The sequence below is a fragment of the Orycteropus afer genome, unplaced genomic scaffold (assembly GCF_000298275.1).
Source record: "Orycteropus afer afer isolate SDZICR_OR568_19922 unplaced genomic scaffold, OryAfe1.0 scaffold00307, whole genome shotgun sequence".
NCBI classification, from domain to species: Eukaryota; Metazoa; Chordata; class Mammalia; order Tubulidentata; family Orycteropodidae; genus Orycteropus; species Orycteropus afer.
In genome coordinates, this window is record NW_006921894.1 from 3,451,795 (window position 1) to 3,466,633 (window position 14,839).

The window sequence follows — 14,839 nt, forward strand, 5'->3', positions numbered from 1 at the left end:
ATTTCTAATTTTTCATTTATTTTGTCATTTTGTTCTTGTATTTTCTTCCACAATTCTTCTAAGGTTTTTCTGTGTTTTCTTTGGTCTGTCTCTCAGTCCTTTGAAGATATCCAAATATAATTCTTTTGAATTCCTTATCAGAGAATTCCAATGCTGCTTCTTCCTCAGGGGTGTGTTCTGGGTCTGTATCCTGCTCCCTTGTTTCTAACATTTTATCCTGCTTCTTTGTGTGGACTGTGATGATCTGTTGTCTCTGAGGTGTCATGGCATTGTTGTATTTAGATCTCTGTTAACTGTTTGTGAAGAGAAGCCAAGGGTGATTCAGGCTCTTCTTGGTGGTTTTTTATTGTTGACCCGTCGGTGGAGAAGGAAGAAGTGCCTCTCTCACTCAGTAAGTGAAGTTGCAGGAGGTGTGGGTTTAGTTATGTCTTATGGGGACTGTTGCTGTTTCCTACTCAGTTAGACAAAAATTACAGTTGAATACTAATCAAAAAACTAATAGCTCATAGACAAAAATCACACCATGTCATCACACAGGAAGAGTAACCAAAAAAAGAAAAATGGGAAAAAGAAGAAGAAAAAACAAGAAAACCTGCAATATCTGGGGATAGGGCACTAATAGTGAATAGGTATAGAAGGAGAATAATGAAGAAAAAACTGGGAAAAATGCAAAAAGAAAAACAAGCAACAGGGTTAACCACAAGAAAAAAGGGGGAAAAAGTTAAATTAAAAAAAAAAAAATTTAAACCAGGAACAGGGAAAAGAAAAAAAGCTGAAAACTAGGACTTGGGAGGGGAAGAATAAGAATAATAGTAAAAAGGACAAAAGTATTAATAATAATAGTTGTTGTAAAACAGACAAATACGAGTAAACTAATCACCAGAAAAAAAGAAAGGGAAAAAGAAAAAAAATAATTAAAAAAGAGAAAAAAAATCTGTGGAGCAGAGCAGGGCATCCAGGCTCCGTCTGAGCACACAGACTGGGATGGAGTTCCTGTGGGCCCAGAAGGTAGGTGAGAGTGGGGGATGGCTGCACCTCCATTCACCAAGTGAGTGTGGGGTATAAGAGTAACAAGAGAAATGTCACACCTTTTCAGTCTTGCTGGCCCAGGTCCGGAATGTCCTTGGGGTTGCTGACAAGCAGAATCTGTTCTATATCCCCTGGAATCTGCAAGAGCACTGTCTCTTTAAATATCCAAAATGGTCAAGCCGCTTGTGAACTTTCCAAATGGCAGCGGCCTCCAGACAGGCAAAAGTCCACAGCTCAGCCTGTGTTTCGCTTCACCTTCTCCGTTTATTTCCCAGCCACCAGAGCAGTCCTCCATGCAGTCCCTTGCTAGCAGGGCTGATTTTTTGGTTAATTCTTAAGTCCTTCCACCACTCGGCACTCTCAAAGCTGTCTGTGCCATGCCGTCAGGAGCACTCAGGATCGCTGCCATACTGCAGCTCCGTATGTCTCCTTTTTTGTTATTTTCATGCAAATTCTTCTGCTAGTTGGGGTTTAGTCCACTTCTATATCCTTCCTTTTGAGGCTCAGGGGTCCAGGATTATCTTCTGTGTCTGTGTTAATTGTTTTCCCTTTTCTTTGTTGAAGAGGATCTGTGTAGTCTTTCTGCCTAGTCTGCCACCTTACCGGAACTAAGTTCAAAATATTTTTAAATTTCTCTTGAAACTTCTTCCTTCACCACATCTTAATTAGAATTGTGTTGTTTAATCTCCGGATATTTTGGGATTTTCTGTCTATCTCTCTGTAATTGATTTCTAGTTTAATTCTGTTGTGGTCTGAGAGCATAATTTGTATAATTTCTGTTCTTTTCAATTTGCTCAATTGTGTTTTATGGCTCAGAATACCACCTATATTGGTGAATGTTCCATTAAGTTTGAAGAGAATGTCTGTTCTGCTGTTGTTAGATGAAGTATTCTATAAATACTAAATAAAGCAAACAAACAAATACACTCTGTCATCGATTCGATCCCAACTGATAGCAACCCCCATTGGGTTTCTGAGGCTGTAAATATTTATGGAAATAGATTGCCCCATCTTCCTTCTATGGTGCAGCTGGTGGGTTTGAACCACTGACCTTCTGGTTAGCAACCAAATTCCTTATCCACTATACCACCAGAGCACCTTTAAATACTAACTACATCTAGTTTATTGATGGTGCAGCTTAGTTCAGCTCTAACATTAACTGCTTTTCTGTCTATTGAATCTGTTCATTATTGATGGAAGGGTGTTTAAGTCGCCAGCTCTAATACTGGATTTGTCAATTTCTTTCTCAGTTTTTGCTCCACATATTTTGATGCCCTATTGTTAGGAGTTCTGGTAGCATAGTGCCTAAAGCACTTGACTGCTAACCAGAAGGCTGGCGGTTCATACTCACTAGCCACTCCTCAGAAAGAAGGTTAAGCAATCTACTTCCATAATGATACCGCCTAGGAAACCCAAGGAGGGGTCACTATGAGTCAGGACCAGCTCAATGGCACATAACAACAATAATAGCAACAACAGCATTGTTAGGTTCATTCACATTAAGGATTGTTATGTCATGTTGGAGACTCGACCCATTTGTCATTACGTAATGGACCTCTGGTGGAACAGCAGTTAAATGCTCAGCTGTGGTGAGACATTTAAATTCAAATTAAGCATAAGAGATACCAATTTATTGTTTAGTATCTTCAAACTTTACATTTTTTCATTAAGTAAATGCTCATGATTTTATGTCATATTGGTTATAGTTGTTATCCATCCCTCATCCCATCTTTTAAGAAAGAGCAACATGTTATATCTTTAAGAAAATGTCATAAAATGTAATGAAAATAGAAATATATTTAGTAATTACTCATTAACTGCTTAATATACCTGGGAAGCTTTCAATTACTAAAACCACCATAATTCCTTCCCCATTTTTTTTTTTTGGTACTTTAATTACTAAAATGCTGATTTTCAGTTTATTGATATTATTATGAAATTTAATTTTTCCTGCCTACTGTAGTAAACCACTCCTCGGAAGGAAGGTTAAGAAACCTATTTCCGTAACGATATCGCCTTGGAAACCCAAGGAAGGGTTGCTGTGAGTCAGGGCCGACCTGACAGGACATAACAACAACTGTAGTAAAAATATCTGAAATAGAAAGGACATCATGGTTTTAATCTGTGTGAGTGCCAGACATTTTATTTATTATAAAAATATAGTAGTGATATTTTTATTTGTGAAATGTACATAGGCTGTGTATAATTTTTTGAAAGTACATTAGCATGTTTTTACTAAGTAAAATTTTATTCACAAAGAATAAATTATTGAAAATACTCTGTCTTAAACATTTAAAAATTTCTAATTAAAACCTTGTACCATGACACAGGTAAATTTTACTAAAATGACAAATATAGGGAGTCCCCAACTTATGAAGGGGTTCCATTCTGAAGATTCCTTGTAAGTTGGTTCTGATGTAAGTTGAATATCTCTTTCTTTTTTAATAAATTTTCATTATTATTGCCATTTATTACCAGTATCATTAAAATTCTGATCTTTATTTGTCTTTGGGCATTTAAAATATTACATATAAACTTACAGGTATTTTTAATACATACATGAAAAAATTTACTCCAACAATGAAGAAGGGTTGAACAACATTGGCATTTTGTTAGTTGCAATTATAATTCCACTTTGGGAAGGTTCTGGATCATCTGGATTATCCCTGGGAATGAGGTGGCATTTCTAGTCTGAAAATTATAGTCAATGTTGTCTGTGAATGGTCCTTTTCATTTTTTCTTCATATATTTTATGGTAACATCTCACTGCTTCCTGACTCTGCTTATCAATTTTAGCAAAGCGATCAGCATTTTGTGCTCATGTTTTCAAGTAACTGAAGTCCCTGATTGAGTTGAGAAAAAAATCAAGCTAATTCTTTCACTATATCATTTTTTTACAACTTCTCTCCCTCTTCTTCCTCATTATTTCTTTCTTCTTCAGCATTTCTTTCTTTTTCAAAATACATTAAGTCCTGATCTGAAAATGATAACAGCAGCAAATTACATGCTGCAGCATAGTATGTAGTACATTTTGCTGAAGATAAAGCAAACCAAACCCCACTGCCATCAGGTCGATTCTGACTCATAGCAACCCCACAGGGCAGAGTAGAGCTGCCCTGCCCCATAGAGTTTCCAAGGCTGTAAATCTTTATGGAAGCATTTTTCCTCATCTTTCTCCCACAGAGTGGATGGTGGATTCAAACCACTGACCTTTTGGTTAGAAGCCTAATGCTTTAACCATTACACGACCAGATGTACCAAAAAAAAAAAAAAAAAAAAAGCACAGAAGGTCATAGTATGCTTTTTCATAATTCAAATACATTTTATGTCAGGGACTATCTGTAGTTTTAAATGGTTAATAGTTTTGTGAAAAATGGTGAATACTGGAACATTAAGAATAAAATATTTTTGTGATGGAGAAAAGTGTTCATAGTCAGATCCTCATAGACATTCCGTGGCTTATGATAACTATTACCTGGTGTTTAATTGAACCTAAGCTTTGTGCTATATTTCCTGTCTACACTATTTTATGTACTATTTATTAATAAAAGCCAAAAGGTAGTTTTTATCTACATTTTACAGATGAGAAAATTAAATTGACGATTGTTGTAGTTGTTATTATGTGCCGTTGAGTCTGAGCTGACTCATAAAGACCGCTTCTTGGGTTTCCGAGGCAGTATCACTACGGAAGTAGATTGCCCAACCTTCCTTCCCAGGAGTGGTGGGTTTAAACCGCCAGCCTTCTGTTTAGCAGTCAAGTGCCTTAGGCACTACGCTCCCATAGTATTTTGGAGCTTTGGTGGTGCAGTGCCTGAGGCATTTGACGGCTAACCAGAAGGCTGGTGGTTCAAACCCACCAGCCACTCCTAGGAAGGAAGGTTGGGCAATTTACTGCCACAAAGATACTGCCTTTTCTGGTTCTACTGTGGATTAAGTTTTGGGGGGAAACAGACTTTGAGGGGCAGAATTTGAGTTCAGAAGGTTTATTTGAGAGAGCTTTTGTGAGCAACGTAAGGGAAAACAGGATCATGCAGAGTGAAAAGTTGAATTTTCTCTGCAACAGAATCCTCAACTGTTCTCACAGGGAGCTCAGAAGCTGTGATGGCCCTTCAGAGATATCCCAAATTATAGCAAGAAGGCCTGACCTTTGTGCTTTCACACTGCCAGTGACTGGAAGGGAGCTATCCCCAAAGAGGGACATAACCTTGCAAGGCCTTTGGCTCTGGGAAGTTCTTGGGAGAGGTTGAGCAGAAAACACCTCCAGCAGCTAGAAGTACTTCATTTCTGAACAGGAGGAGGGTGGATCTGGGCAGCTTACCACAACATTTATTATATTGTCTTTGAATAAAAACTCATTCCAAGAAAAGGTATCATGTTTATCTATAGCTTTAAATGCTTCCTGGTATATTCTTGTATAATATACCCAGAGGTCCCCAAAAGTATAGGTATCCAAGTTTGAGGACTACCAAAGAGACAATAGGAGCCCATTATAGGGGCATGAGAAGATAGATGAAATGAGGGTGAAACTGGAGGAGAAAGAACAATTCAGGGACTTACTGTAATCAATTTTGTGATAAGAATAGTGGGATCAAGGAAAAAAAGGTAAACATTTTTCATCTTGCCAGAGACCGCCCATCTTCTTGTACCATTTTTCTTTCTTTCCCTTGTTTTGATCCTAAAAGAACGTGTGTGAGGGGAACTGTTGCTATTGAGTAGATTCCTATTCATAAGACCCTATAGGACATCATAGAACTGCCCTCATAGGATTTCCAAGGCGGCAAATCTCTACTGGAGCAGATCACCAAATCTTTTCTCCCACAGAGCAACTGGTGGGTTTGAACAATCACCCTTTTGGCTAGCAGCTGAGCGTTTAACCATGGTACCACCAGGGCTCCTATAAAAGGACTTTAAAACTGCTGGAATTATTTTAACAATATGTTGTTGTTATGTACCGTTGAATCAGATGCAACTCATAGCGACCCATCGTTGGGTTTCCAAGGCAGTATCATTATGGAAGTAGATTGCCCAACCTTCCTTCCGAGGAGTGGCTGGTGGGTTTGAACCACCAGCCTTCTGGTTAGCAGTCAAGTGCCTTGGGTACTATGCTACCAGAGTTTTCAGCTTTCTTCATTGGGTAAACAGTATAATGCTTGCTGTGGAATCTGCCTTCAGGTGTCAGGAAATATGGCAGCTTCTGTGATGTATATATAGAAATGCATTGTTAGAATGTCAGTCTATGCACACTTGATTTTCGAGCCAGTTTGTTTTGATGCTGATCCAGCTCAATACTGTAATTAATTCATTTCTTCTGTACAGTGTTGGACATCCATATCCATTTCCTTTTTATTCATTCCTATCTGATAACTGAGACACTTACAATGTAATGAGTTTGGGTTGTATATCTATTTTCCTGAGCTAGAGAACATGTGTTTCTGTATGGCATAAATAAGATAGCTCTTTCCCAGCCCCCAAGAGATTCTGAGTTTTGAGAAAATAGAATTTCCTATGGAATAGACCCCACTTGTCTCTCAGTTTGTTGTACTGTGGTGACTTGCATGTTGCTTTGAGGCTGGATGTTGTGCCACCAATATTTCAAGTGCCAGCAGGTTTACCCATGGTGGACAGGTTTCAGCAGAGCTTCCAGACTGAGAAAGACTTGGAAGAAGGAAGAGGCCATCTACTTCTCAAAGAATTGGCCAGTGAAAAACTTATGAATGGAAGTAAAACACTGTCTGATATATTACTGGAAATATATTACTGGAAATGAATAGCCCTGAAACATTGTCCAGTATAGTGCTGGAAGATGAGCCCATCAGGTAGGAAGGCACTCAAATTACAATTGGGGAATAATAGCTGCCTCCTCAGAGTAGAGCTGACCTTAATGATATGGATGAAGTAAAGTTTTCAGTACCTCCATTTGCTGATGTGACATGACTCAAAATAAGAAGAAACAGCTGCAAACATCCATTGATAATTGGAACATGGACTGTATGCAGTGTGAATCTAGGAAAATTGGAAGTTGTCAAAAATGAAATGGAATGCATAAATACCAATATTCTAGGCATTAGTGAGCTAAAATGGACTGTTTTGGGCCATTTTGAGTCAGACAACCATATGATCTACAATGCTGGGAAAGATAAATTGAAGAGAAATGGTGTGGCATTCATCATCACAAAGAATGTTTCAAGATCTATCCTAAAACACAATGCTGTCCAAAAAAAAAAACCTAACTGCCATGGAGTCAATACAACTCATAGCGACCTCTCCTTGGGTTTCTGAGGCGGTATTTCTGTAGAAGTAGATTGCTCAGTCTCCCCCACAAGGGTTTGAACTGCCAGCCTTCTGGTTAGCAGTCAAATGCCTTAGGCACTACATCACCAGAGCTCCCACAGTGCTGTCAGTGATAGGGTACTACCCATACACCTACAAGAAAGACCAGTTAATATTACTATTTACACAACCACCACCAAAGCTAAAAATGAAGAAATTGAAGATTTTTACCAATTTCTGCAGTCTGAAATTGACCAAACATGCAGTCAAGATGTGTTGATTATCACTGGTGTTTGGAATGCAAAAGTTGGAAACAAAGAATCACTGGTAGTTGGAAAAAATGGCCTTGGTGATAGAAATGATGCTAGAGATCGCATGATAGAATTTTGCAATTTACTTTTTGCAATTTGCAAGGTACTTGTAAATACCTTTTTTCAACAACACAAATGATGGCTATACACGTGGACTTCACCAGATGGAGTACACAGGAATCAGATCAACATCTGTGGAAACAGGTGATGGAGAAGCTCAATATCTTCAGCCCAAAACAAAACCAGGATCTGATAGGGGAACATACCATCAACAGCTGCTCATATGCAAGTTCAAGTTGAAGCTAAAGAAAATTAAAAGAAGTCCACAAGAGCCAAAATATGACCTTTATTATATCTTCCTGAATTTAGAGACCATCTAAAGAATAGATTTGATGCAACGAACACCAGTGACCTAAAATCAGAAGAACTGTGGGATGACATCAAGAACATCATCCATGAAGAAAGCAAAAGGTCATTAAAGAGATAAGAAAGGAAGAAAAGACCAAAATGGATGTCAGAAGAGACTCTGAAACTTGCCCTTGAACGAAGAGTACCTGAAGCAAGTGGAAGAACCAGCAAGGTAAGAGAGCTAAACAGATTTCAAACAGCAGCTTGAGAAGACAAAGTCAATTATTATACCGAAAGTGCAAGGACCTGGAATTAGAAAACCAAAAGAGAAGAACACACTTGGAATTTTTTAAGCTGAAGGAATTGAGGAAAAAAATTAAACCTCAAGTTGCATTATTGAAAGATTCTGTGGGCAAAATATTGAATGATGCAGAAAACATCAAAAGAAGATGGAAGGAATACACAGAGTCTCTGTACCAAGAAGAATTGGTTCATGTTCATCCATTTCAGGAGGTGGCATGTGATCAGGAACCAGTGGTATTGAAGGAAGAAGTTGAGGCTGCACTGAAAGAATTGGTGAAGAACAAGGCTCCAGGAATTGATGAAATACCCACTGAGATGTTTCAGCAAATGGATGCCTCACTGGAGGCACTCACTCGTCTATGCCAAGAAATTTGGAGGACAGCCACCTGGCCAGCTGACCAGAAGAGATGCATATTTGTACCCACTCCAAAGAAAGGTGATCCCACAGAATGTGGAAATTATTGAAAAATATAATTAATATCATACTCAAGTAAAATACTGCTAACGATAATTCATGAACAGTTTTAGCATATATTGACAGAGCACATCCAGAAATGCAAGCTGGATTCAGAAAAGGACTTGGAATAAGAGATACCATTGCGGAAGTCAAAAGGATCTTGGCTGGGAGCAAAAAATACCAGAGAGGTGTTTACTTGTGTTTTATTGACTATGCAAAAGCATTTGACTGTGTGGATCATAACAAATTATGATAATGTTGAGAAGAATGGGAATTCCAGAACACTTGATTGTGCTCATCAGGAACCTGTACATAGACTATGAGGTGTCATTCGAACAGAACAAGGGGATACTGCATGATTTTAAATCTGAAAGAGAGTGTGTCAGGGTTGTACCCTTTCACCAAACTTACTCAATCTTTATGCTGAGCAAATAATCCAAGAAGCTGGACTACTTGAAGAATGTGGTATCCAGATAGGAGGAAGACTCATCAATAACCTGCGATACACAGAGGACACAACTTTGTTTGCTGAAAGTGAGGATGACTTGAAGCACTTACTGGTGAAGATTAAAGACTTCAGTCTGCAGTATGGATTACATCTCAACATAAAACGAAAGTCCTCACAACTGGCCAGTAAGCAGCATCATGATAAATGGAGAGAAGATTGAAGTTGTCAAAGATTTCAGTTATTTGGCTCCACAATCAACACCAATGGGAAGCAGCAGTCTAGACATCAGACAACATATTGCACTGGGCAAATCTGCTGCAAAAGGTCTCTTTAAAGTGCTGAAGAGCAAAGATGTCCCTTGGAAGACTGAAGTGCACCTGACCCAAGCCATGGTATTTTCAGTCGCCTCATATGCATGTGAGAGCTGAACAACAAACAAGGAAGACTGAAGAAGAGTTGATGCTTTTGAGCAGTGTACCCAGTACATTTAAAAAAAAAAAAAAAAAAAACCAGACTGCCGTGGAGTTGATTCCGAGTAATAGCGACCCCTGTTGGGTTTCTGAAGTGGTAAATCTTTACAGAAGTCAGTTGACCCATCTTCCTTTCACAGAGCAACTGGTGGGTTTGAACTGCTAACCTTCTGGTTAGCAATCAAATGCCTTAGGTACTGTACCACAAGAGCTGGCCCCAACATTCTATTTAACCAAGAGCCACGGATAGAAACATAAAATGAAGGGCTGCATTAGTAGTAGGTAATGAAGCTAGGTTATAAGCTACAAAGGATGATCCAGATATGCATATTTTAGGAAATCTTTACCCCAGACCATAAATACAAGGCTGTGCCATATTTAATTGATTATATTTTAAGATTTTATATAGATTTTGATATAACAATAAGAAGCTCTGGTGATGCAATGGCTAAGCAGTGGTCTGCTAACTGAAAAGTCGTATGTTCAAACCCACCAGCCACTAAGACTTGACAGTCTGCTTCTAGGAAACACTATGAGGCAGTTCAATTCTATCCTATAGGGTCACTATGAGTGGGAATCTACTCAGTGGCATGCAACAACACAATATAATGACTTAGGATTTTTTAGGAGGTAAAGAGAATTATGTTAAGAACTGTATCTGTGCCAAGCAGTGTACCAATAATTTATTTTAGGGTTTTTTTTTTTTAATTTTTTATTTAATACTCAAAACAACATTGTAAGGTACATGATATTTTCATTTTAAGGGTGAGAAACAAGAATCCCCTAGAGGGCCACTTAGAGTCATAAAACCAAGGAGTAGCAAGTGTCTTACTTTAAAACCGAGGAGTAGCAAGTGTCTTATTTTATCATCTCAAGCAGAAAACCTGACATTTGTTTTTGAAATAATTATGAAAACATACTCTGAAATAATCAGCAATTATTTTCTTTCTATTTTCTTCTCTAGTGAGGGAAAAATGCATTGTTTCTAGTGATTTTTCTTCACATATTCAAAGTAATTTTATTCTGTATTAATACTATATTAATTTTGTTCTTCCTTTGTTATTATTGTTCTGGTTATCTAGTGCCACTCTGACAAGAATATAGCACAAATGGGATGGCTTGAACAAATAGAAGTTTATTCTCTTATAGTCGGGAGGCTTTAAGTCCGAGTTCAGAGTGCCAGGCTCTAGGGGCTGGGTGAAAGCCCTCAACCTTGGACTTCAGCTCTGCCTCCTGCTCCTGATCCACTGGAGCTGGAGGCTTTTCTTCACTCAGCTGCTGTCTGTTGAGGCTGCCGAGCCCAAGGTTGACAAGTAAAAAGGCACAGTCCTGATTGAAAGTCCCAAGGTCAGCAGACCATGGCAGCCTTATATGCAGCTATATGCAGGGTTCAAGCATGCCATAAGCTAGAGACCATTCCCCAAGGCTGCTTATATACAGGAAGCGCAGATCACATCCCTAAGGCAGCTGTTGAGCTGCTCACAATAGATTCCACCATGGAGCTGATTACCAGTCTTATCATAGGGAATACTACATCCAGGTGCCCAGGCACTAAACCAGGCCCAGCCAAGTTGACACACAAACTTAACTACCACAATTATTAAGTGCAAAAAGTAGGTAGTGGTGGTGGTTGCTGTTATGTGCGGTCGAGTCAGACCCGACTCATAGCAACCCCTCCTTGGATTTCCGAGGCAGTATCACTACGGAAGTCGATTGCCCCATCTTCCTTCCGAGGAGTGGCTGGTGGGTTTGAACCACCAGCCTTCTGGTTAGCATGGCTAACCTGAGGTGTTGAGAAACTAAAAACAAATGATTTTGAAATGTTTTATATTAAGTGTTTACTGTTTTCATATGAAATAAGCTAGGTTTCATATATTGCATCTAAAAACACTCTAAATGCAAGTAGCCAAATAGCTCAGCAAAAAGTAAAATAGACTTGAGTTTACTAGAAATGGTGTAACACGAATTTTTAATTAATATGTAAATATATGTTTTTGTGATCAAAATTTTCTTAAAAGTTATAAATACTGAATGCATGGGTTTTTAAAAGGCATTTTACCAATTGAAATTAGTTTCTTAAACTACTTAACAAATATATATGGTGTATCAACTGTCAATAGTCTTAGCTTCTGAAGTTAGAGTTGTGTTTCATTACATCTAGAGGGAAAACATAAATGTTCACACAAATAAATGTAAAAACGTGATCTTAATAGCAGCTATAGAGGAAAGGTATATAGTATTATAAATTTGTGTAATAGGAGGATTAGGATTTGTCAGGAAGGTAGAGAAGGCTTCCATAAGGTATTGGTGATACTGTTGAATCTGATATCTGAAGGAAAAGTAAAAAGTAGGCAATTAAAGACACTAGTCAGGGAGGGCGAAGAAAGGAAGCATCTAAAACAGAGACCAGGCATGGGGATGAGGAGAAGAACATGTTCAGGGCAGAAATCAGGTTTGGGGATGAGAAGAGGAGAACATCTAGGGCAGAGACCAAGTTGGGGGGGAGGGGATTTGAGGAGAGCCCAGGGTGGGAGACCAAGCATGGGGATCAGGAGAGGAGAGCTTGCATAGTAGAGACCAGACATGAGGGATAAGAGATGACAGTGTCTAGGGCAGAGAACAGGCAGTGAGGATGAGGACAAGGGAGTGTCCAGGGAGATGGTGTTTAGAATAAGGGATTTGTAGTGCAGAGGAAAAGAAGAGGGCCTAGGTAAAACAAATATTGGAGAAAGTAATATCTGTGAGACTTAATAATGGATATAAGTAGTAAGTGAAAAGGAGATGTGAATTAATATTATAATTAATATTATAATTGAGTGTTAACCTAAAAGGCCTACAAAGAAAGCAGAATGAGCAATCTCAGTCCATCCCTCTGGAGGCCTTTCTATTTTATTCTTGACTTTAAATTTTTTTAGAAGAGTAAACTATGTGATATATTTTTCAATAAATTTGTGTATATATTTTATCTGAAAATATAGGAATTTTAATTTGAGAAGGTAGTTCAATGAAATTTTAATGCCTGTTTTTTCTTTATTTCAAATGGTAGAACCTGAAGAAAATACAAGAAATGGAAAAGAGTGATGAATCTAGCACACATCTGGATGAGCTGAAAAATGCTGACTGGGTAAGATAATTTGATACGTATTCACTTCTGTGTAGCTTTTAAGAAATTGTGTGTATGTGTGTGTGTGTGTATGTATGTACATATAAGCATCTAAGACAGAGACCAGGCATGGGGATGAGGGGAAGAACACGTTCAGGGCAGAAATCAGGTTTGGGAATGAGGAGAGGAGAGCATCTAGGGCAGAGACCAAGTTGGTGGGGGGGGTAGGTTGAGGAGAGTTCAGGGTGGGAGACCAAGCATGGGGATGAGAAGAGGAGAACTTGCATAGTAGAGACCAGCCAAGTTGACACACAAACTTAACTAGCACAATTATTAAGTGCAAAAAATAGGTAGTGGTAGGTATCCACATTTTTGCACATGGCTAACCTGAGGTGTTGAGAAGCTAAAAACAAATGATTTTGAAATGTTTTATATTAAGTATTTATTGTTTTCATATAAAATAAGATAGGTTGCATACATTGCATCTAAACACAGTCTAAATGCAAGTAGCCAAATAGCTCAGCAAAAAGTAAAATAGACTTGAGTTTACTAGAAATGGTGTAACACAAATTTATAATTAATATGTGCCACATACACACACACATGAATAATACATATATAGGAACTCTCGTGGCAGAGTGCCTAAGGTATTTGACTGATAACCAGAAGGTTGGCAGTTTAAACCCACCAGCCACTCCTTGGAAGGAAAATTGGGCATTCTACTTGCGTAGTGATAAAGCCTCAGAAACCCAATGAGGGGTCGCTGTGAGTCAGATCGGACATGATAACAGGATGTTTTTGAGTTTAATACATATATGAGAGCTCTGGTGGTATAGTGTCAAGGCATTTGGCTGCTAACCAGAGGCTAGAGGTTCAAACCCACCAGCCACTCCTCGGATATAAGTTTGGGCAATCTACTTCTGTAGATATACCGCCTTGGAAACTCAAGGAGGGGTTGCTATGAGTTGGAAACGACTTGATGGCAGTGAGGTTTTTTTTTTTTCCTTCTTAATACATGTATGTGTGTCTGTGTATGACATGTGTCTGTGGTATATGTATATCTACATATATGAATAATATATTTTATAATAATCACCAGCATGGCTATTAAGAACTGTAGTATGAATTTATATTACTGGCAGTCCCTGGGTTACAAATGAGTTCCATTCCTAAGTTGGATCTTTAAGTCAAATTTATATGTAAGTTGGAACTGTTAGGTATGGTTAATACATAACATCAGTCAGTCATATGTTGATGTATATAATATATAGTATACCTTTCTTTGCATAAGAAACATTAAAGAAACACTTCCAGATGTACTAAAACATTTTTAGCATAATAATAATAATAATGTTTTGAATGTGCATTGCAATGTAGTTCCTATTTTGTAGTGAAAATTATTATATGTACCTTTATATTTTAATATAATACGTTTTATGAGGTTGGTTCCTAACTACAGGTTGTACGTAAGTTAGATGTTCATAACCTGGGGAATGCCTGTTCATAAATTTGAATATGTAGTCTTACAGTTGGAGAAATAAATATTTCTGTTAAATAAATGAATAAATTCTGATTTTATTAGGCCACACCAATTCCTCTGGGAATTTTGCTGTTTAAAAGGATTAACATTTTCAGTGGCATCAGAAAAATGGCAAAGTAGACAGTTCCAAACTCCTGTGGCTCCACAGAAACAGCAAAAAACAACCTGAAACTAACCAAACCGTCTTAGTCAGAACTCTGGGAAACAGTCATATGTTTACATTAACCAAGCAAATGCTAAATCAAATTTAAAAGAAACTTACTGCCGTCAAGTCGGATCTAACCCATAATGACCCCTCCTTGGGTTTCTGAGGCTGTATCACTAAGGAAGTAGATAGCCCAACCTTCCTTCCCAGGAATGGCTGGTGAGGTTGAACTGCCAGCCTCTGGTAAGCAGTCAAAATCAAATTAAAGGTAACTAAAAACCAGTAGGAAAGCTTTGTGGCATTTTTTTTTTTTTTTTTAAAAAATGGGTATGTTCTGACAAGAATATACCACAAATGGGATGCCCTTAACAAACAGGAGTTTATTATTATTATTATTAATTGTGATTTGGGTGAA

The 14,839-nt window shown here is 38.1% G+C and overlaps 1 protein-coding gene across 1 annotated transcript in view; it reads left to right on the plus strand.

Moving 5' to 3' along the window:
• SPIRE1 (spire type actin nucleation factor 1) overlaps positions 1 to 14,839 on the plus strand; it is a 629,523-nt gene that overhangs the window by 443,830 nt on the left and 170,854 nt on the right. The window contains exon 6 of the mRNA XM_042782409.1: positions 12,683 to 12,760. Coding sequence (XP_042638343.1) covers positions 12,683 to 12,760 — 78 coding nt within the window. The remainder of the gene's footprint in view (positions 1 to 12,682; positions 12,761 to 14,839) is intronic.